Source organism: Urocitellus parryii, chromosome 12, assembly GCF_045843805.1.
Source record: "Urocitellus parryii isolate mUroPar1 chromosome 12, mUroPar1.hap1, whole genome shotgun sequence".
NCBI classification, from domain to species: Eukaryota; Metazoa; Chordata; class Mammalia; order Rodentia; family Sciuridae; genus Urocitellus; species Urocitellus parryii.
This window is the reverse complement of record NC_135542.1, coordinates 12,522,738-12,544,420: the sequence shown is the minus strand read 5'-3', so window position 1 is coordinate 12,544,420 and position 21,683 is coordinate 12,522,738. Positions and strand designations below refer to the sequence as shown.

At 57.2% G+C, this 21,683-nt stretch overlaps 1 protein-coding gene across 4 annotated transcripts; it reads left to right on the top strand.

The window, feature by feature from the left end:
* Positions 1-222: 222 nt before the first annotated feature.
* On the top strand, positions 223-21,483 carry Zap70 (zeta chain of T cell receptor associated protein kinase 70). Of its 4 annotated transcripts, none has more exons than XM_077791833.1 (13): positions 223-254; positions 7,440-7,889; positions 8,461-8,621; positions 14,054-14,192; positions 14,271-14,358; positions 14,429-14,475; positions 14,676-14,727; positions 15,564-15,756; positions 15,930-16,136; positions 18,310-18,502; positions 18,587-18,727; positions 18,823-18,935; positions 19,951-21,483. In XM_077791833.1, the coding sequence occupies exons 2-13, from the start codon at positions 7,488-7,490 to the stop codon at positions 20,072-20,074; spliced, it is 1,860 nt and encodes a 619-aa protein (XP_077647959.1). In that variant the 5' UTR covers positions 223-254; positions 7,440-7,487; the 3' UTR covers positions 20,075-21,483. The 4 variants fall into 4 exon arrangements, with proteins under 4 accessions (XP_077647959.1, XP_077647958.1, XP_077647956.1 ...); XM_077791832.1 differs by lacking the exon at positions 223-254 and adding an exon at positions 433-520; XM_077791830.1 differs by lacking the exon at positions 223-254 and adding an exon at positions 3,265-3,349.
* Positions 21,484-21,683: the final 200 nt, after the last annotated feature.

The following is a 21,683-nucleotide window of genomic DNA, read 5'->3' as shown; positions in this document are numbered from 1 at the left end:
GCCCCACATGGCTGGGGCAGACACTCTGCTCCGGAAATGCCCTCTGCCCTCCCCAAACACGTGACCCGCGATTTTCCTTGAACACAGCACTTTGTGACTGTGACATGAACTTCAAATGCAGCTTCTTTCCTGTCTTCGCATCAAACAAGGAGGCTGAGTCGCAGAGAAGCTGCTGGTGAGAGCCCGAGGGACACCAGGCCTCCCAGCCCAGGCCCCATTCCTGCTGGCCTCGGTGCCGTCCCCGGGGTGCCCAGGTGAGCGCCCGTCTTGGGGCCTTGTGCTCATGTCCGGTGAGCCCCGGGCGGAGGCTGAGTAAAACTGTCCCCGAGTGTGAAAGTGGCAGGATATGGCTTCCTCACCCCGCCCCGGGTCTGAGGTGGGGGGAGCTGGCGGGTCTCAGGCCCGGGGCTGAGCTGACTTCTTGGGCCCAGTGCCTCACTCAGAGCCAGCTCGCGGGTGCCGGGGACCAGAGACCACACAAGTGGCCTGTCCACCTTGACATCCACCAGCACATCCCTAGGTAAGAGATGCCCGGATGGTGCCACCCTGGGCTGGGTGGCCTTGTCTGCGGGGAGGGCAGCGTGCTAGCCGGGAGTCAGGGCCTCTCCTGCCAACTGGGAGGGCCCGTGTCCAGCTGGAGAAGGACAGCACATTGAGGGAAGCAGCTGTCCCTTCAGATGGCCAGTGACCCAGGAGTGTCCAGGGGACACAGAGATGCCTGCTGGGTCCCTGGCCTCCCGCTTGAGCCCTGTCGGGGCTGCATGTTTGGCTTCAGGAGCAGAGAAGTTTCCGGAAAGAGCAAGTGTGTGCTCCGGTCCCTGGGCCCCATGAATTCGAGGGTGGCTAACGGGGCCGTGAACTTGAACCACAAATGCTGGTTCAAGTCCTGATACCTGGCGCCCTGTGAGGAGGGGCCCAGGGCGGGCTCAGGCTACTTATCAGGACCCGGAGAGGAGCAAGGCCACTGGGTTCTGCTCAGCTGCCTGGGGGCTCCATCTGCACATCTTGTTTGATGCACAAATATGGACGTCTCGGAGGTGCGGGTCCTGACCGGGAGTAAGGTCACCTGCCTGTGACCTCAGGCAAGGCACCCGCCTCTCCGGGCTTTGGGCTCTATCTACAAACCCGTCATGGGGTTCTCCTGTGGCTTAAGAGGGAGACTGTCCCCAGGGTGCCTGGCACACAGTAGGTGCTCGCTGAACATCTTGCTAGAATCCTATTGTTATCTTTGGCTCTGGGCAGCCTCAGGCCCTGGACTTCACAGTTTCTAGAACCCCGGGGGCTGCAGCCACCAGACCACTCTATGCTGACGGCCCCTCGCCCTGGGCCAGGGAGTAGGGTGACGGCTGTGCTCCCCACATTCCACAGGGACAGTTGAGGTTTTCTGGAGATATTTTTGGTCCTGCCTGGGGTGAGGGGTCTCTGGACATCTCCTCCACAGAGGCCAGCAGAGCCGCTAACCCTCTATAAGGCAGAGGGCCACCCACGCTGCCCTGTCTCTGTTGGGCCCTGTCTTCCTCACTCACCCCAGCTTTTCCCATCTCCCTTGGAGGGTCCCCAGAGCTTGAGACCCAGAGAGGGAAAGCTTCTTGGTGAGGTCACACAGCTCCTGGGACCAGGCAGTTGAGCTTGGGGTTAGTGGTGGTGGGGGGCTGGCTGGCTGCGGGGGGTCCAGGGACACTGTGCCGTCCATCGGCAGATTCTTGGTGCTGGATTTGGGATCCTGCCTGATGAAGCATGTGGCCAGGAGAGGGGTGTGGTGCTGCCTGAGCTGAGGGAAGAGCCCAGGCAGAGGCCCCTCGGGTTGGTCCTTTCCTGTCCCCAAGGCCAGTGAGTCAGAGAAGCCTCTCGCCCACCCTCCGTCCCCTCCCCATGGCCCTGGACCCCACCAGCTGCCGGGGTGTCTCCGCCCCTCAGAGCAGACTGGAAACCTTTCTAGGTACCCATTATTGGTGGCCTCTGCTCGACACGGTGTGCATAGGGGACCTACTGTGTGTCTGGCTGACATGGGCAGCGGAGAAAGACAAAGTCTCCACTGTCACCGTCATGTTCTGGTTTTGTCAACACATCAATGCCTGCGTCGTGTCTTAGGTGGTGACAAAGCTGGGACAGGGATCGGGAGGGGAGGCCATGTCAGAGGGGAGGTCAGAGAGGCCCTTAGAGCAGGGGACTTTCAGGCAGAGGACGAAGGAAAGAGTGCCCAGGCAGAGGGCACAGGTGGTGCAAAGGCCCTGAGGCTGAACTGTACCTGGTTAGTTCAAGTGACACAGGGAGGCCACACAGCTGGAGGGGCAGGGAGGGCAGGAGGTGACGGGCACATCACACCAGGTATTGGGGGCCACGGTGAGGGGCTCAGCTTTTGCCCTGAGTGAGGTGGGAGCCCAGGAGGGCTGGAGGATGTGCTGTCACATGCTCTGACCAAAGCCCTCCTGCTAGGTCCCTTGGGATATATGTATAAAACACCCCTCACCCCAGGCGTGACCATATATAGCACCAGGGTTTGATCCCAGGGTGCTTAACCACTGAGCCACATCCCCAGCCCTTTTTATATTTTATTTAGAGACAGGGTCTCACTGAGTTGCTGAGGGCCTCACTAAAGTGCTGAAGCTGGCTTTGGACTTGCCATCCTCCGCCTCTCGAGATCCTCCCGGTGCCTCAGCCCCTGGGATCACAGGCGTGTGCCACCAGGCCCGGCCCCCTTGGGACCTCGTTCCCTCTGTTGTATGAAAGCCTCCGTGTCCCTGGGGCCTCTCACAGTGGGCAGTGATGAGGTGCTCGGTGCTCGGCGTGTGTCCTCTGGGACAGAGGACCTGCTCGCTGCCCCTGAGTCACAGCCGAAGAGGCCCCACAGGTCTTCTCAGCGCCTTCCTGGCCTTCCACAGCACCCTGAGACCTCTGACACTGGGCCCCTTTCCTCAGCGATGCTCGGGGACTCTCTGGGACAGACGCGATTTCACGCTGCTGTCCCCCCGGAGGACACCTGAATGTTGGAACTTCAGGCAGGTTCCGGGTCCAGGTGTTTCTCCTCCTACCTCTCGGCTTGGGCTGAGTCAAAGCTGGTCTCCCGTGGCCGTCCCTGGGGTGACCTAGGAGGGCCGTCCGCTCGGAGACGGACCATGAGAATCTCGGAGCTGGGAGCTCAAGAGGAGGGGAGGGCCAGCCCAGGGCGTCTGGGGACGAGGCCTGGGTGACAGCCAACAGCTGGCTGAGAGTCCGGTGGCCTAAGCCCCAGGCCTGCTGGTGCCTCCTGGCCCAGCCCTGGGGTCAGCCCAGGCAGGACTGGGCTGGGAGCTCCAGAGCTGGGCGGGTCCTGGCCAGGCCTGGAGGGGCAGGGACGCAGCTCGGACAGGTGGGTCCACGGGGGGCTGCAGACTCGCCTGGCTCGTCTGAGAACTGCTGCTTCCTGCTGGCCTGGCCTGGAGACGGGCCTCGGCAGGAGGCCACAAGCCCAGGTCTTGCCCTGGCCCTCCAGCTCCTGCCTCTGGCCTCTCTCTGTCCTCAGTATCTCTGGCCCCAGGGCCCCTGTGCTTTGCTGATGAGGCCAGGTCAGTCCGGCAGGGCACAGGGAGGTGGGTGCAGAGGTGGGCTCGGCTGGCCCAGGTTGGTGGGGGCTGTTATCATCATTGTCATCGACACGGGAAGGCTGGGGAAAGCCGAGACAGAGGCCGAGCTCCTGGGACACCCTGGCCACTCTCAGCCTGTGACCCTGCACTGGGCCCTGAGGACCAGCCTCCTCCCATCTCTTCGGCCTGACCCCCTTCCTGCTACCCAGGCTGCACCTGTGGCCACCCTGGGGCGGAACTTCTCAAACCAAGTTGCCGACGGCTTCCTGCCGCAGCTTCCTGCCCAGGGACCGGTGCCCCCACCCCCGACCCGCCCACCATGTGCCTGGACAAGCCCCCACCTCACTGCTGCATCCTGTACCCCAACCCTTGATTGGAGCTGCCAGGAAGGGCCAGCTGGATTGGGAGGATGTGGGGGACACTGCATGGATAAAAATATGGAGGCAAATTGAAGGAAGCAAGAAACAGCCAGGTGGGCAGAGGGCGGGTGGGGGTAGATCCACTGAGGTCAGCAGGGCGGACAGGGTGGGTCCTTGAGCCCAGGAGGCCTCTGGGAAGACTCGCCTAGGAGCAGCTTACAGATGCTGGAGCTCAGCTCCTGTGGAAACAGATTGTGGGGTTCAGCCCACCACAGGCGCCCTGTGAGTTAGATCTGTATCTCAGGTTGTATTAATAGAAACAGTTGGTAGAGATCAAAGGAGGTGATGCCAGCACAGGCTGACCTCGGGCTACAGAGCTGAGCTGGGGGAGGGGTGGGGGTGGCAGAATGGGTAGCCACAGACTGGATGACTCAAGTCAGGGACAAGGCTGGGGAAGGAGGAGAGTAGAAAGGATCAGAGCAAGAGGAGGCAAGCCAGGGGGTTGCTGAGCTGCACAGGGCTTCGGGGGGGTTCACTGGTGTCCATCACGTGGGGGACGCAGCATCGAGGAGGGCACCGAGTGCTTGCCCGGCACTACCACAGCTTGAGAGCTGGGATTAGCAGCGGGTGTAGACTGCCAGGCTGGATGAGAGCTGGGGTGGAAGTCCGAGACCCTGAGAGCAGCAGATGACCCTTAATGACATTCCCTACCTTCCAGGTGTGGTGGCACGCTCCTGTCATCCCAGCAACTGGGGAGGCAGAGGAGGAGGACAGCAAGTGCCAGGCCAGGCCCTTAGTGAGGCGCTGTTTCAAAAGAAAATCTAAAAAGCCTGGTGATGTGGCTCCGTGGTTAAGCACCCCTGGGCTCAATGCCCAGCACCAAAAAAAAAAAAAACCAAGATAAAAAATGAAAAAACAAAGAAAGAACAACTCTTCCCTGCCCTACTTCCGTTATCATTTTTTAGTGCAGGACATGCCTATCCCTCCCAGCTCTTTCCCGCTCAAATAAACGGGTTGAGTGGCAGTTTACGTACAGTAAGATTTCTCTGCCATCTGAGTGAAGTCTGAGATCTGGCAAAGTCATGCAGCCAGGACACTGCCAGCTCCATCACCATGGTGCCCCAATCCCGGGCCACTCTGTGGTCAGCCCCTGCCCCAGGGAACCTCTGACTCCTCCATCCCCGCAGGTTTGAACGGAACCTCAGAGTCTGGCTTCTCTGAAGCCTTCCACATGCCCCTGGGCCCTCTCACTCACTGACTCCCATTGCAGGCTGCTCCCCTCTGCCCCAGGCCCATCCCTGCCCAAGGCTGGACACCCAGGGTGGATGCAGCTCTCCCGATCCAGATTGAACCCGGGGGTGCTTAACCACTGAGCCACATCCCCAGCCCGTTTTATATTTTATTTAAAGACAGGGTCTCCCTAAATTGCTTAGGGCCTCACTAAGTTGCTGAGGCTGGCTTTGAACTTGTGATCCTCCTCCCTGAGGCTTCCATGCCCCTGAAATGACAGGTGTGTGCCACTGTGACCAGCCCACAAAAGCTTCTTGTACTCTTGCTTACACTTGTGTATCTAAGAAGGGCACCTGAGGTCCTGTGCCCCAATATTAGCTCAAGCCCAGGTGGCCTTGCTGGGCCCACCTTAGCAGAGAGACGACTGGTAACTGCTATGGGGAGATTTTTCCCCCCAACATTATATAAAAATTTATAAGTACAGAAAATGGAAAGAATTGACTTCATGCCCCTTATCCTAGATTCTACAATTCTCGTTTTGCTCTATTTATCACAGACTGTTGATCCTCATTGTATACAGATCCTGTGTTTAGAGACCCTGTCTCTAAATAAAATATAAAATGGCTGGGGATGTGGCTCAGTGGTTCAGCACCCCTGGGTTCAATCCGGATTGGGAGAGCCGCACCCACCCTGAGAGTTGCTGGAATTACAGGAGTGCTCCATCGCACCCGCCCTCAACAACAAATCTTAACAAGTCTGTAGATACATTATTTTTGTGGTACTGGGGTTGATCAATGCCTGGTGCCTGCGGGACAAGCACCCGACACTGAGCAACACCCCCAGCCCAACTACACATATTACATAAGGTGCCTTGAAACAGAAGGACACATAACAAGGTCACAGACATATCATACCTTGAAAATGTGTGCAGAGTCTGGTAGGAACCTAAATCTATATTTCCTCTAGGACTCTTGGTTCAGTGTTTGTTAGTCTTGCGGTGATTTTTAAGAACTTTGAGTGACAAGTATCCTATCCACGTACTGCTCCTTGAGCATCCTCCAATCAGGATTTGTTTTTGGATACCTTTCAAAATCAATTACAGTTGTCAGCACAAAGCCCACCCAGACATTCTGCATTCAGAGCAGTAACCAGGGATCACGGTCATAGTATGGTTCTTTCTTATTGAGGGTCGAATACAATGACATGCAAAACTCTTAAGTGTAAGCCTGGCATGGTGGCCCATGCCTGTAGTTCCAGCAACTCAGCTCTGGCTGGGGATGTGGCTCAGTGGTTAAGCACTCCTGGGTTCAATTCCTGGACAAGACAAGGAGGAGGAGGAGGAGGAGGAGGAGGAGGAGGAGGAGGAGGATAATTATTATTCTTAAGTGTACACTTTTGATTAATTCAGACCTGTGTATCTGGACCCCATTCAAGATACCATTGTCACCATGACCCCAGCAAGCTTAGGGTAGGCAAATTTAAATCATCTGCCTTACCAGCTTATCAATCTACCCTTCCCCCAATCCCACATTGTTTAATGGTTATATTCAAGTTCACATTGGAGTTAAACTCTAATGTGTTAAATTGATTCCCTATTGATGGATATTCAGATTAGTTTACCCTTTGTAGAAACTTGTCAAGGAAGGGAGAGGGGCACGGCCAGGGTGGATTTCCAAGAGGGGAACAGGTAGAAGAGCAGGAAAGGCTGATGCGGCAAGGGTCCTTGGATGAACAAAGTTTGTTCCAACCTTAGAGCCTCTGCACACGCGGTTCCTGCTGTCTGATGTGTTCCCTGCTCCCAAAGTTTTTGGAAGGTTTTTTCCTCCTTATCCTTCTAATCTTGCCTTAAAGGCTGCCTTCTCAGAGAAGGTGACCATCCTAGCTAGAGTGACCTCTGTATCTTCAATATCATTCTGTTCATTTCCTTTATAATCCCGACTTTAATCTGCAATGCTTAATTGTGTTCCCGTCTCTGCCTATCACATGCCCCCATGTTATCATCGGAGGGCAGAGGGACCACGTCTCATGCAGCCATATCCCCAGCACCAGGGCGGGGAGGGTGGAACACAGTAGAGTTCAGCTCGTGCTTGGGAAATGAAGGGTGGTTACAGGTGGTGGGGCTCGGGGACTGTAGAGTGTCAGGTGGGTTCGGGACTCCAGATCTGTGTTCCGGGCGTCGTGGCTCCTCTCCAGTTGACTGGCACACGGCGGGCTCTGCGCAGCGTCTCTCCGGCCTCCCCTGGACCCGACGGAGGGGCTTATCGATGCACCCCCCTCTGATCCACAGGGCCCGGCGAGGTGCGGGGCTCGCGGCCCGCGCAGGCCGGAGGCGGCGATGCCGGACCCCGCGGCGCACCTGCCCTTCTTCTACGGCAGCATCTCGCGCGCTGAGGCGGAGGAGCACCTGAAGCTGGCGGGCATGGCCGACGGGCTGTTCCTGCTGCGCCAGTGCCTGCGCTCGCTGGGCGGCTACGTGCTGTCGCTGGTGCACGACGTGCGCTTCCACCACTTCTCCATCGAGCGCCAGCTCAACGGCACCTACGCCATCGCGGGCGGCAAGGCGCACTGCGGCCCCGCCGAGCTCTGCGAGTTCTACTCCCGCGACCCCGACGGGCTGCCCTGCAACCTGCGCAAGCCGTGCAACCGGCCCGCGGGCATGGAGCCGCAGCCCGGGGTCTTCGACTGCCTGCGCGACGCCATGGTGCGCGACTACGTGCGCCAGACCTGGAAGCTGGAGGTGAGAGCGCGGGCCGCGGGGGCGCCGGAGGAGCCGCGGTGCCCAGTCCCTGCGCGGTGCGGGGACTGGGGGTCTTCTTCGCCCGCCTGCGCAATGCTGATCTGATGCGTTTGCTTTGGAAGTCGGAGGGAGGGGGCCCTGGCCAGGGGCGGGACCTACGGGGTGGCTTCGTGCTGGTGGTGGAGATGGGCTGTCCCCCACTGCCCGAGTGCCCGAGCCAGTGATGGAAGTGTGCACCTGGAGAGGCCAGGCTTGCATTGGGGGCTTGAGAGGAGGGTGGTGGCTGGGGGTGTCCTGGGGTCCGGCTGCTGCTGAGGCCCCAGCTGTGCGCAGCCGCCCTGCGCCAGATGCGCAACTGCCCGCATCTTCAAGCTAAATGCGCGCTTGGGCCTAGGCTGGAGGACAAGGCCTGGGGCTGGGTGACTCCCTGGACAGATTAGGAAGGCGACCTTGGTGCGCGATAGGGGTGGAGGTCTTATGGGGCCAATCGGGAGGGCCCAGGAGACGGGAGAGGGTTTCCATAGCCCGGCACTTGAGACCCTTACGACTTTCCTCGCCTCTCCTTCCCTAGGGCGAGGCCCTGGAACAGGCCATCATTAGCCAGGCCCCCCAGGTGGAGAAGCTCATCGCCACCACGGCCCACGAGCGGATGCCCTGGTACCACAGCAGTCTGACGCGCGAGGAGGCCGAGCGCAAACTCTACTCAGGCTCGCAGACCGACGGCAAGTTCCTGTATGTGGGGCCCGGGGTCTGGGGGCCGTGGGGGCTGGGGTTATTGACTAGCGTCCTGGGGCCCCGGGCAGACCCGACTATGCAGGGCGGCCTCCAGGGGACTGGCCCCTGCTCACCCGCGTAAAGTGGGTTGCTGTGACCGTTTCTGGTGAGCAAAGGAACTTTTGTCCGGGAAAGTAGCTGTAATGGGTAGCCAGGCCTTCAGAGTTGGCGGGCCTGGGGGTTTCTGTCACCCACTTGGCTGTGGGTTTGGGGCGTGGACCCGAATTTCTGCCTTCCTCAGTTTCCTCTCTTTCATTTAACAAACATTTACTGAATTCTAATTGGGTGCCAGTCACTGAGGGCATGGTAACAAGCCACACAGACACAAGTGCCTGTCCTCCTGGGGCAGGTAGGAAAAAAGAAAAAAAAAAACCCAAAACCTAATAAAATCTAGACTCTGCCAGATGGTGGTAGGTGCTAGGTGTGTGCAGGTGGGGAGGGGCTGGAGGAAGAGGCTTTCCCCAAAAAGTAACTTTAGAAAATTTTTCTATTTGATCTTTTTATTTTTATTTTTTTTAGAGAGAGAGAGAGAGAGAGAGAGAGAATTTTTTAATATTTATTTTTTAGTTTATCAGTGGACACAACATCTTTGTTTGTATGTGGTCCTGAGGATCGAACCCAGGCCGCACACCTGCCAGGCGAGCTCGCTACCGCTTGAGCCACATCCCCAGCCCCTATTTGATCTTTTTAGATGTACATGTCAGTAGATTGTGAAAGAAAAGTGACCACAACACTCAGAGCAACCAAGAGATCTTTATTACAGCAGTGCAACAGAGGAGAAAAGAGAGAAAGAGGAGAGAGAGAGAAAGAGAGCAAGAGAGAGACAGAGAAAGCAAGAGAGAGCAAGAGACACAGAGAAAGCAAGAGAGAGAGGGGCCCGGCAGGAGGGAGTTTTTATAGCCCACATCTAATGAGGTCTCTGGGTCTGCAAGCTGCCTTATTGGCACAAGGGGGGTTACGTGTTCGGCCTTGAGCAGGGGGTTGAGTGTTCAGCCTTGAGCAGGGGCTGGGGCGTTTGGGCTTGAAGCAAACAGGTGATAAAGAACCAGACAGAGGGTTTGAGTGGCCAGGTCATCCTGCAGCTAACTTTGTTTGGCATGCCCTGCAGACAGCTTACTCAGCCTGTCCTGCACCTAACAGATCGTATGTTGACATATCATACTCACATGGAGTACAACTTCCCATTCTTGTGGTTGAACACGATGTGGAGTTTCACTACTCGTGTGTTCACATAAGAACTAGGAAAGTGATGTCCCATTCATTCTATTCTCTTTCCTGTTCCCAGCCCCCTTCCCTTCATTCTCCTTTGTCTAATCTGAGGTACTTCTAATCTTTCCTATCCCCACCCCTTATTGTGTGCTTGCCTCACATATCAGAGAAAACATTTGGCCTTTGGTTTTTCTGGGATTGGCTTATTTCATTTAGCACGATAGTCTCCCATTCCATCCATTTACCAGCAAATGTCAAAATTTTATTCTTTTTTATGGCCGAGTAATATTTCATTGTGTATGTGTACCACCTTTTCTTTACCAATTCATCTGTTGAAGGGCCTCTAGGTTGGTTCCATAGCTTAGCTATTGTGAATTGAGCTGCTGTAAACATTGATGTAACCACTTCACTGTGCTGTGCTAATTTTAAGTTCTCTGGTGTATGTCAAGGAGTGAGATAACTGGGCCAAATGGTGATTTCATTCCAGGTTTTCTGAGGCATCTCCATATTGCATTCCAGAGTGGTTGCACTAATTTGCAGTCCCACCAGCAGTGTATGAGTATACCTTTTCCCTACATCTTCACCAACATTTATTGTTACTTGTGTTCTTAATAATTGCCAGTCTAATTGGAATGAGAAATTGGAATGAAATTGGAATGAGAAATTGGAATGAAATCTCAGTGCAGTTTTAATTTGCAATTCTCTGATTACTAGAGATGTTGAACATTTTAAAAATATACTTGTTGATCGATTGTGTTTCTTCTTCTGTGAAATGTCTGTTCACTTCCTTTGCCCATTTATTGATTGGTGTTAAGTTTTTTGAGTTCTTTATATATCCTGGAGATTAATGCTGTATCTGAGGTGCAGGTGCCAAAGATTTTCCCCCATGTGGTAGACTCTCTCCTCATGTTCTTGATTGTTTTCCAAAAGGTGACTGTGAGTAAAGAACTGAAGGAGGAGAGGAGGGATCCCTGAAGGTCTAGGGGTGTAGCTCAGTGGTAGAGTGCGTGCCTAGCACCCCAAAAACAAGACAACAAAATCCAAACCAAACCAGAAGACAGGAAGAGACCGAGCAGCTTATAGGTGAAGGTGCTCCTGGAAAGCAGGATGTCAGGGGCAGAGATCGGAGGCAAGGATGTATTTGGCATGTTCTGGAAACAAGGAGGAGGCCAGTGTGCAGAGCCCAGTGAGGGAGAGAGTGGAAGGAGGTAGGTGGCTCTGGCTTTTCCCGGGTGAGGGCTTGCTCTCTGCAACTGTCCAGTAGGGGACAGCAGAACCCACCCCAAGGATCTGTTACAGAAGTTCACAAATTAATATGCATCAAGCAATAGTGTGGTACCAGACAGATGGGAGAATGCACTCCTGTCAGTGTGTGCTTGTGTGTGTGTGTGTGTGTCTCAGGCCCAGCGGAGGCAGTATGGCTGCTAGGTCATGAAAGATTCTCTAATGCTCTTAAAATCCTCTGGTTTGAAAGCCCGGCCGGGGCTGCCACTTTCCGGCTTGGATATGAATTCTGTTGTGTTAACAGATGTTATCCAGATGCGAGCCGAGGTCTCTCAGGCCTCGAGATACAGAGAAACAGAGTTACTGCCCCTCGCCTATGACCCCAGGAAGTCCAGGGTCCTCCCCCAAATCCATGGGGCTCATTCCCAGGGCTTCCCTTCTGGTACTTCTTGATTTGAGTACCTACCCAGAGGAATTCCTGCTGTCACCCGCTTTCCCTAGGGCTGGTCCCTCTTCTGGGACCTGTCCTCTTGGAGGAACTGACCTCCTTCCTTGATTTTTCCCACCCATGTGAGGCCTATGCAGATTGTCAGCACATCTCCCAAAAGATAAGTCCCCTCCCAAGATTCCACTGGCAGCTGATGAAATAATACTTTTTTTTTTTTTTACCCTAACTCATAGATTTAGGCTGCACAGTGGAGTGACATTTCCAAGGATTTTGAGGGACCCCTTGATTGATTGCTGTTTAAAAGCTGCTGCAAGACAGCTTTTCAATAACTTTTGAGTCAGGGCTATTTTCTCCAAGGGAAAACCTTTGCATTTGTATCAGTTAGCTTTTGCTGTTTAACAGACTTCCCCATGACTTCTTGGCTCAGAGCAACATGCAGTTTATTACTTCTCACAATCCTGTGAGCAAGCTGAGCAGTTCTCATTTGGGTTGGGACCAAATACGTTGGGATGGCCATGCTCAGTGATGGGGATGAGGAACGAGCTGGCTGTGGAGCCTCGTTGTCCACTGGGCTAGCCTGGGCTCATTCACATGGTGCAGGTTGTAGGTTTCTCAAGAATAGCCAGATGGGCAGGTTCCAAGATGCAGGGCTTTCCAGACCTCTGCTACTGATGTCCTCTTGACTGAGCAGGTCACATGTCCAAAACCAAAGTCACTGTGGAGGAGGGACTACTCAAGGGAGAGGGGTGAGGATGGTGAGTTTTGTAGCCTATCAATCAGAAGATCGGAGCCAGGGGGTCACGAAGAAGGCGTGGGCATCTTGAGCACGGGCCAGCACTGGGGCCAGCTTTCTTTCTGTTTGGACACTGGACAGCAGGACCTCCACCTGGGGTGTCTGGAGCGCTCCACCTCCTCATGCATGGAGATGCTGGGCCACGTGTCGCATCTCCTTGACCAGATGCTGCACCCCGACCGCAGCTGTGATGCTCGGATGTCACTGACACTGGGTGGCAATGCGCACAGCCCTGCCCCGCCTGCTCACGAGCACGGCACCTGCTGGGGGTCCCTCAGCTCTCTCTGTTACTGCAGCGCTTTCTTTCCTCCTCCTCGGCTTCTCCTTCATCAAATATGAATTCCTCTTTCCCTGCTCTCGTGGCTGGGGTGTCTTCCTCTGGCTTCAAGTCCCCAGTGCGGCTTTTCATCTGCAGATCTCTGCCTTGCTCTTCCCTTCTCCTCCCGCCTCCCGTCCTCTGAGCCTTGCCATCTCGCACTCACCCCCATCCATGGAAGGATCCGCCCCTCCCATGTCCCCACGTTCCCGGGGCAGGAGGAGCAGGAGGGACCCCGAGTCCCCAGGCTGGCTTCAGCGTCAGCCGTGACGTGGCTTTGACCTGTTTGTGGCTTCAGCTTCCACATTCCAGCCTCTTTGACCAAGGATTCTACTGCCCTGAGGACAAGCGGGCCCACAGCAGCCCTGGCTGGCTTGGGGTTGGCCAGCCAATGGGGAGGCGAGGACCTTAGGAAACCCAGGGCCAGTGGCTCCGAGCAGCTGTCGGCACTGTCAGGAGGCACAGAGGACCAGCGTGGGCAGGGGGAGTGGCAGCTGGGGGGAGCCTGGATCTGGGCATGGCCAGTGGCATGGGAAACAGCTGGAAAAGTGTCAGTGTGGGTGACGGTGCCTCATTCTAGGGACTGTCCAGAGAGCAGGGAAGGCGACGGGAGCCAGGCTCCTGGAGAGCTGGCCAAGGCAGGCTTTGGACAGAAACCAGTCCCTGAGGCTGAGAACGGGGCGGGCAGCCTGTAGAGTGGGGGCTGGAGGTCAAGGTGGCTGCGCCAGAGGCCCATGGGAGACAGGGCAAGAGGGACATCCCCAGCAATCCCAGGGCGGGTCGGGGACAAGCCTGCAGCTGGCCGGTTCTGGGACAGGGATTCGGGCCTAGAACGATGACCGGGCCACCGAGAGCTTGTCACAATGGCCCTCCCTGTGTGGTCTGGGTAGAAATGACTTCCACATCTCCCCAAGAGACTGGTGTTAAGTCTGCCTGCTGCAGGCTGAGTGTCCCCTGGGAGGTGGCTTTGCATCTGCCATCGATGGCCAACTGTCCGTGGGTACGAGTCTCAGTGAACCTCCTCAATGGCTGGGTGCGGGTGGCAGAGGACCAGGTGGCCCCCCAGATGCCCACCCCGCGGCTGAGCATCCAGTCATGGGTGGCCGAGTGTCCGCCGTGGGTGGTCAGTAACCCCCATGAATGGCCACACGTCTGCCCCTGGACAGCCGTGCGCTGCCCTGCAGACCCAGCCGCTGTCCTCCCGACTGCCTCTCCCGACAGCCTGTCCGTCACCAGAAGGCACAGAGGCCGAGGGAGGCCGGCCTCATCTTCCCCAGCCTCTGCCACTTCTCCAAGTGGTTCCAGGATATGGAGCCTGTAGGGTGGTGTGTGGGGACCAGAGGCACAGTGGGGGTCTCCCAGGTGACGTACGGTGACATCCCTCCCCGCCACCCCTCCAGGCTGAGGCCCCGGAAGGAGCAGGGCACATATGCGCTGTCCCTCATCTACGGGAAGACCGTGTACCACTACCTGATCAGCCAGGACAAGGCCGGCAAGTACTGCATCCCCGAGGGCACCAAGTTCGACACGCTGTGGCAGGTAGGACTCTGTTCCGGGGGGACGCCATGGCCCTCGGCTCCCCGGCGGGAGGGCCCTGCCTGACGCCTGCTCCCGCAGTTGGTAGAGTACCTGAAGCTGAAGGCCGACGGCCTCATCTACTGCCTGAAGGAGGCCTGTCCCAACACCAGCGCCAGCGCAGCGGCAGGTGAGTGGCACCCGGAGCTGGGGGGGCACGAGGCCCCACCCCTCCCTCACTGTCCCTTCTGCTCCTTCAGGGGCCGCTGCACCCACTCTCCCAGCCCACCCGTCCACGTTCACGCAGGTGGGTCAGCCGGGTCCTGGGGCTGGGGACTCAGCGCCGGGCGGGCAGGCTCCGGGGCCAGCGGGCGTGGAGAGGGGTTGCCACGCAGGGGTCTCCGAAGCACCATTCCTGGGGAGTCCTCAGCAGGTCCTGGCCTCAGGAGAGGGGCTGGGCACCCTGGCTTGGGCCCCACTGACTGCTGCCGACCCTGTGATCTCCAGGCTCAGAGACGGGTGGACACCCTCAACTCCGATGGATACACCCCTGAGCCAGGTGAGCTGGCAGAGGTGGAGGTGTGGGCCGTGTCCTCCTGCCCAGCTGAGCAGGGTCCAGGGCTGGGCTGTGGCCTCAGCAGGGGAGGACGAGGCCAGCCTGTGGCCCTAGCCCATGCCCACCACACCTGCCCATGTACCTGTGTGTCCCAGTGCGTGCCAACCCAGGGGACAAACCCTGGCCACCTGGGGACTCCCTGTGGACAGACCCACATTTTTGGAGTGCTGACCATGCCCTGGTGCCTGTCACATTCCCTGGTTGCTGTGTGAGAGTTCCTTGAATCCCCCGAGGGCCGTGGGAAGTGGTCCTGGTGATTGGCAGAGGGGAAGGGGCAGACAGGCGGCCAGGGCTTGAAACCGGGCAGAGCCAGCTCCTGGGCGCTGTCTCAGGTGCTCCCGAGTTCCATGGGTGGGTACACACCAGTGCATGTGGGTGCAGGTGGGTCTGTGCTCCGTGGGTGTGCACACGGGCACTCTCCTCCAGAGGACTCAGTTGGGAGGTACATACCTGGACACAGGCAGGCCCAGCACAGGTGTGCACACATGAACACACACATGTGCACACTCCAGCTGGCACCCCCTGGGGATGTGTGGCTACCCCTGCACGTGCCTCCTGAGTCTCTTCCACATGGTTTCATGGGGCACCCTCAGATGTGACAGGAGCGTGTGTGCAAGTGACACTCACAAGCATACACCTCCTCATGTGCATCTGCATCCTGCCCGCGCCGGGCCATGTGTGTCCAGGGCACCTGCCTCGTGGGGCTGAGGCTGCCCCGCCCTCCCCACCCTGCCCCCCTCTCTGCCTCTGACCTGGGAGCACCCTGTGTGTGTGCCCAGCACGCCTGGCGACCTCAGACAAGCAGCGGCCGATGCCCATGGACACAAGTGTGTACGAGAGCCCCTACAGCGACCCCGAGGAGCTCAAGGACAAGAAGCTCTTCCTGAAGCGCGAGAACCTCCTCGTGGCCGACATTGAACTTGGCTGTGGCAACTTTGGCTCCGTGCGCCAAGGAGTCTACCGCATGCGCAAGTATGGCCATGCTTGAGGTCCCCTCAGGGACATCACTGTGCTGGGGGCAGCGGGAGCAGACTCGGGGACGGGGGTGCTGCTTGCTGGAGGCGTCCCTGGGGGTGGGAGAGGGATAGGAGGGCAGGACGTGGCTGACCCAGGCATGCGCCCCCCATCGCCCGTGCCCCGGGCAGGAAGCAGATCGACGTGGCCATCAAGGTGCTGAAGCAGAGCACGGAGAAGGCGGACAAGGACGAGATGATGCGGGAGGCGCAGATCATGCACCAGCTGGACAACCCCTACATCGTGCGGCTCATTGGTGTGTGCCAGGCCGAGGCGCTCATGCTGGTCATGGAGATGGCCGGCGGCGGGCCCCTGCACAAGTTCCTCGTGGGGAAGAAGTGAGTTGGTCCCAGCACCCGCGGGCCACCCAGGCTGGGGCCCCATCCCGTCCACCCTCCCAGGGCCACCCAGGAGAGGGTCACCACACTGACCTGGGGGAGCGTGGGCAGGCCAGCGCACACCAGCCTGGTCATGCACGCCCACCCCGACACCCACACTCCCGCCACCAGCCCAGCTGCGAGTCCTCAGCGCCTCCAGGTGCACCTCGGTGGCATCAGGGCGGGCCCACAGGGTTCTTCCAGGATTAACCGGGTCAGTACTTTCAGAGTGACATCAGCACAGAAGCTGTGTAAACACCAGCCCATCCAGCTGCCCAGGTTCTCTGGGTCAGATTCATGGCTGTGGAACTGCCCATCGTCGATTATCTATAATTGAAAGCAGCAAACGGCAGCCGCAGCTTTTTGTACTGTGTGGTTTTACATTTTTATTTTGGTTTTGGGTACTGGGGATTGAACCCGGGGATGCTTAACCATGGAGCCACATCCCCAACTCCCTTTTTTAAATTCTTGATTTTTTAAAAATATTACTTTAGTGGTCAATGAACCTTTTATTTATTTATATGGGGTGCTGAGAATCAAACCCAGTGTCTCACACATGCTAGGCAAGCGCTCTACCTCTGAACTACCACTTCAGCCTCCTCCCCCCTTTATTTTGAGACCGGTTGTTGCTAAGCTGCTTAGGGCCTCGCTAAGTTGCTGAGGCTGGACTCAAACTTGCGGTCCTCTTGCCTCAGCCTCCCAAGCTTCTGGGATTATAGGCGTGCGCCACCGTACCCTGCAGTTTTATATTTTTAAAGAATATAAAAAACAGGGCTGGGGCTGGGGCTCAGTAGTAGAGCGCTCACTTAGCATGTGCAAGCCTTGAGTTCGATCCTTAGTACCACATAAATAAAATAAAGATATTGTGTTCAACTACAATTGAAAAAATATAATATTAAAAAAATATATAAAAAACAAAGTGTATGTGACAGGGACCATATGCAGCTGACAAAAAGCTAAACTATTTGCTATCTGGTCCTCTACTGAAAACTTCTGTCATTTCATTTGTGATCGTCATGCCCACACTCACGGCCACAGACCCACATGGGCAGGCCCACCGGGAACATTTTTGCTAATCCCTTCTCATGAGCATACATGCCTTCACCCTGTGTCCCCAGGCACACATTTGGTCATTGAACAAGTGTTTGTTGGACAGGTTTTGGTGACAAGAACTATTATAAGCACTTGGGGTCATCAGTAATAGAAGCAGTAAAGCCCCCTGCCCTGTATTCTGGTTGGAGAAGAGAGCAATGAATAATAATCAGGAGAAAATACTGAGCATGTTAGAAGATTGATTCTGCAGGAGCAAGGAGCTGAGCAGGTCAAGAGGGTTGGGTGTCTGGGTGGAATATGAGTTTTGAGTAAACTGAGGGTGGTTGCCAAGCACAGATCTGCAGAAGAGCATTCCAGACAGAAAGCACAACCTGTGCAAAGGACCTGAGGTGAGCTGAGCCTGGTGTGGTGGAGGATCAGTCAGGAGGGAGCTGATGTGGGCTCAGCAGTGGTGGGTAGAACCATGTGGGCTGTGAGGAGTTCTTGGACCTGGTGGGTGCCCTGGGAGGCTGTGAGCTGAGGGACACCGGGGCCTGAGATGCAGGGAGGTCAAGCCTTGGGAGACAGCAAGGAGGGAGCCCTGAGACCTGGCTGTTTCCCCAGGTGAGTGATGCTGGGGCCTGGGTCAGGGGGCAGAAGCAGAGGCAGAGAGAAGTGGGAGATTCTGGAGAGACTCTGAAGACAGGTGGATGTGGAGGAGGAGGAGCTGGGGGCAGAAACAGGACAGAGGTGCAGGGAAGATGGGTGGGGAGGCCCTGCCTGTGTGCGCCCAAACACCAGGAGCTCGGCTTTGGCTGTATTATCTTTGAGATGCCCATGAGATGCCCCCATGGGCACATGGCCTAGGCTGGAGGGTTGTCACATATGGGTGATACTTATAGCTTCCAGAATGGCAGAGGGTTTTGTCTGTTTTCCTGCCAGCTGTGTCCCCAGCCCATGCCTGGCACACAGCAGGTGCTCAATCAGTGCCTGTTGAACACAGGGTACTCCAGCCCCCACTCAGCTGGGTCAGAGGTGGGCTCTGCCTCCTGGGAACTTGGTCTGTCCCCTCCCAGCTGACTTGCTTTGCCCTACACCCCAGGGAGGAGGTCCCCGTCAGCAACGTGGCGGAGCTGCTGCACCAGGTGTCCATGGGGATGAAGTATCTGGAAGAGAAGAACTTCGTGCACCGCGACCTGGCGGCGCGCAACGTCCTGCTGGTCAACCGGCACTATGCCAAGATCAGCGACTTCGGCCTCTCCAAGGCCCTGGGGGCGGATGACAGCTACTACACCGTGAGCCCCTGCCCCATGATCCCAGGTGGGTGGGCTGGCGGAGGGTCCCCGAGCCCTGTCCTAGCGCAGTCTCCCCCTTGCCAGGCGCGCTCAGCGGGGAAGTGGCCGCTTAAGTGGTACGCGCCTGAGTGCATCAACTTCCGCAAGTTCTCCAGCCGCAGCGACGTCTGGAGCTATGGCGTCACCATGTGGGAGGCCTTCTCCTACGGCCAGAAGCCCTACAAGGCAGGCTGGGCAGGGGCGGAGGGGTGGCGGGCGGGGAGGGTCGGGACGAAGAGGCCCAGGTCACTTACCCGTGCCCTCCGCCCTGGCTGGTGCAGAAGATGAAGGGCCCCGAGGTCCTGGACTTCATCAAGCAGGGCAAGCGGATGGAGTGTCCCCCTGAGTGTCCGCCCGAAATGTACGCACTCATGAGCGACTGCTGGATCTACAAGTGAGTGCAGGGGGCTAGGGGGGCACCTGCGGACGGGGAACTGGCTGGACCACTCCCTGGGCCTGGGCAGGAGGGCCTGGGCCAATCAGTTAGTGTCACCACAACTCCACCCAAAGATCCTTCCCCAGCGACATCAGTGCCTTGGGTCCCCTGCGCCTATGCACTGCTCTCCATAGCGCTGGCCCTACCAGGCGGTAGGACCACACCCAACCCCTGCGCAGTGGACTGGTCTCCCACCAGCCACCACACCACCCGTCCGCACTGCTCCGGCGACCCCATAGTCACCCCATACACGCCAATACTCGGGGGGCGGAGAGATTCTCCAGGATCTAGTCCCTCCACCCCACCAGCCACCACCTACCACCTAGGCCACACCCAGGGACCCAAACACTCAGCATTGTCACCTCCCCATACGGAACATTCCAACTCCCCATCAGACAACAGCTAACACCCAAACTAGCTGACGCCCTGTGCTGGTCATGCGACAGGGGGACGATGGGACATTTGATACCCCGCTGTCCACACTTGTGACATTCACCCTGGCACACTCACGGTGCCCAACAGACCCGAGAGGCTTGGTCCACCCCTGCCCCCTCGTGCATTAACTCGGCCTCCATCAGGAAGCTCATAGGTCCCCATGCCTGGTGCCTGGACAGCCGGGGAGGCCGGCCCTGTGGGCTCATCACAGACACCGGACCTAGCTCACCAGTGGCCCGGCGCTCGGCAGCCCTGCACTTCTGCATCTAGCTCAACTGCTCCCCTTGGTGCTGCGCCATCCCTCAGCCCAGTTCCTGGCCAGCTCAGCAAGTGGTGCCCCATGGCCTGGCTCTGCAGCTCTCCTTCCAGGAGACATTTGGGTGACACATAAGTTCCAGTCCTCTGGCCCCCGAGACCCACTTCCAATAGCCCCACTCATTTTTGGAGCCCTGAGGCCCGCCACAGCCAGCCCCAGGCACGACCACCGTCCGCCTGGAGTGGGGCTGAGTGTGGCCTGGATCTCCCCCATGGCCCGCAGGTGGGAGGACCGTCCCAACTTCCAGATGGTGGAGCAACGCATGCGAACCTACTACTATAGCCTGGCCAGCAAGGCCGAGGAGCCTGGGCAGAATGGACAAGGGGTGGAGGCTCCGTGCGCCTGAGCCAGCCCAGCCCAGCCCAGCCCAGCCTAGCCTGTGGACCCCTCCCCAGCTGCCCGCCTCTGCCCTCAGCCGTCCTAGGACCTGCAGAGTGCTGAGGCCAGCTCAGGTCCTCTCCCCCGACCAGCACGGCTGTGAGAAGGGACATCGGGCTCAGCCCCCCTCACATTCCCCACCCGGTCCCTGTCCTGTTGGGCCAGGGGAGGAGGGGAGCCTGGGAGGGGGGTATGCAGACTGGTCCTGGGCTGAGGAGCCACCTCACTGGGGGGCCATCCTGGGGACCCTGAAGTGGGAAGGCTAGAGACCTTCGGTGGCTGGACTGTAACGACTGGAATAAACTCCTTTTCCCTTTTGCTCCATTACCTTCATCTTTCCTGGGGGGAGGCCAGGAGACTGGAGAGGTTGTGGGTCACTGGAGGGAGTTAAGAAGTGTCCCAAAGCCAGGCCTGCGAGGGACCCAAGGAAGACGGGGCTGGTTTCCCACTTCTGCCCTTAGAGCATCCTCACTGGGGGATGGGCTGAGGCAGAGTGGACAGGCAGAGCCAGGTGGTGTGGGGCCCTCCCTGGATCGGCAGCAGGCGGTGGGCAGGCTCCCTGGCCGCGGACATCCCATCACCTGGAGGGATTTTGACAAATACCACCTCGCCCCAACCACTGTGGACGCGGTGTGTCTCCTGTCTCCTTGGGCGGTTCTGACACCAGCCCTGTGCCCTGGCTCCCACCTCCCTCCCTGGACCCAGGCAGCCACAGCTGGGGTCTTGCCCACCTGGTGCCCTTATGCCAGCTCAGCCCTGCCCCCTCTGCATTTCTTTTCTGGATGTGCCCCCAGCTGCTATGGGCTCCCCCCACAGCTCCCAGCCAGGGCCTCATTTCCTCTGCCCGGCTGCTTGGTTCAGGGGAGGGTAGGTGCCCGCTCAGAGCCAATGAGAGGCCAGGAGATGTGCTGGGGATTCTGGGGAGGCAAACTTCTTTTTACTCATGGCCTAGAGCCAGGCCATCTGGACGGCCTGTGGCCATTTTGAGGGGCCACAGGCTCGGGCCCTAGCTGTTGTGTGGAGCCCGAGCCCAGGTGGTGGGCTGACATAGGAGTACATGGTCGAACCAGGACACTGGCTCTGAGACAGTGCTGTGAACTCTGTGCAGACCTTGTTCTGATCCCACCATTTACTGTTGAGTTTTAATATTTTAAATGTAGACTTTAATGAGCACATTTTATTACCTATCCTTTAATGAACTTTGTCCTGACAGTTAATTTAGACAACCCCAGTAATATCACCAGTCAGACCCTGCTGGCTCGGCCCTGTACTTTGGTTTTGAGAGTAGATTTGTATCGTTGGGGATTGTTTGGGTGTCTCTAGCTCCCACCAGACTGTTGATAGATTAGATTCAAAACAGGTGAGAGCGCAGTAATTATAAAGACACGGAACTTGAATTTATTGTTTAAAGTTTTGTGTTTAAAATTTTAAACAGCGGTGTCTTGAAACTAATGACAATTTTTTTTATAAATACATATTTTAATGAACTATATCACTGAATTTGAATTCTAAAGTGCAAACATTGTTTTTAAATTGTTTAAAAACTGATGAATAAATCAAGAAAACTTACATCCGTG

What these genes read in the sequence shown, in the direction of transcription:
- Zap70 (XM_077791833.1), top strand. Translation starts at nt 7,488, where the DNA reads ATGCCGGACCCCGCGGCGCACCTGCCCTTCTTCTACGGCAGCATCTCG. An exon ending in CAGCGCCAGCGCAGCGGCAG is followed by an intron (nt 14,359 to 14,428) that starts GTGAGTGGCACC and finishes CTGCTCCTTCAG; the next exon opens with GGGCCGCTGCACCCACTCTC. An exon ending in GGAGTCTACCGCATGCGCAA is followed by an intron (nt 15,757 to 15,929) that starts GTATGGCCATGC and finishes TGCCCCGGGCAG; the next exon opens with GAAGCAGATCGACGTGGCCA.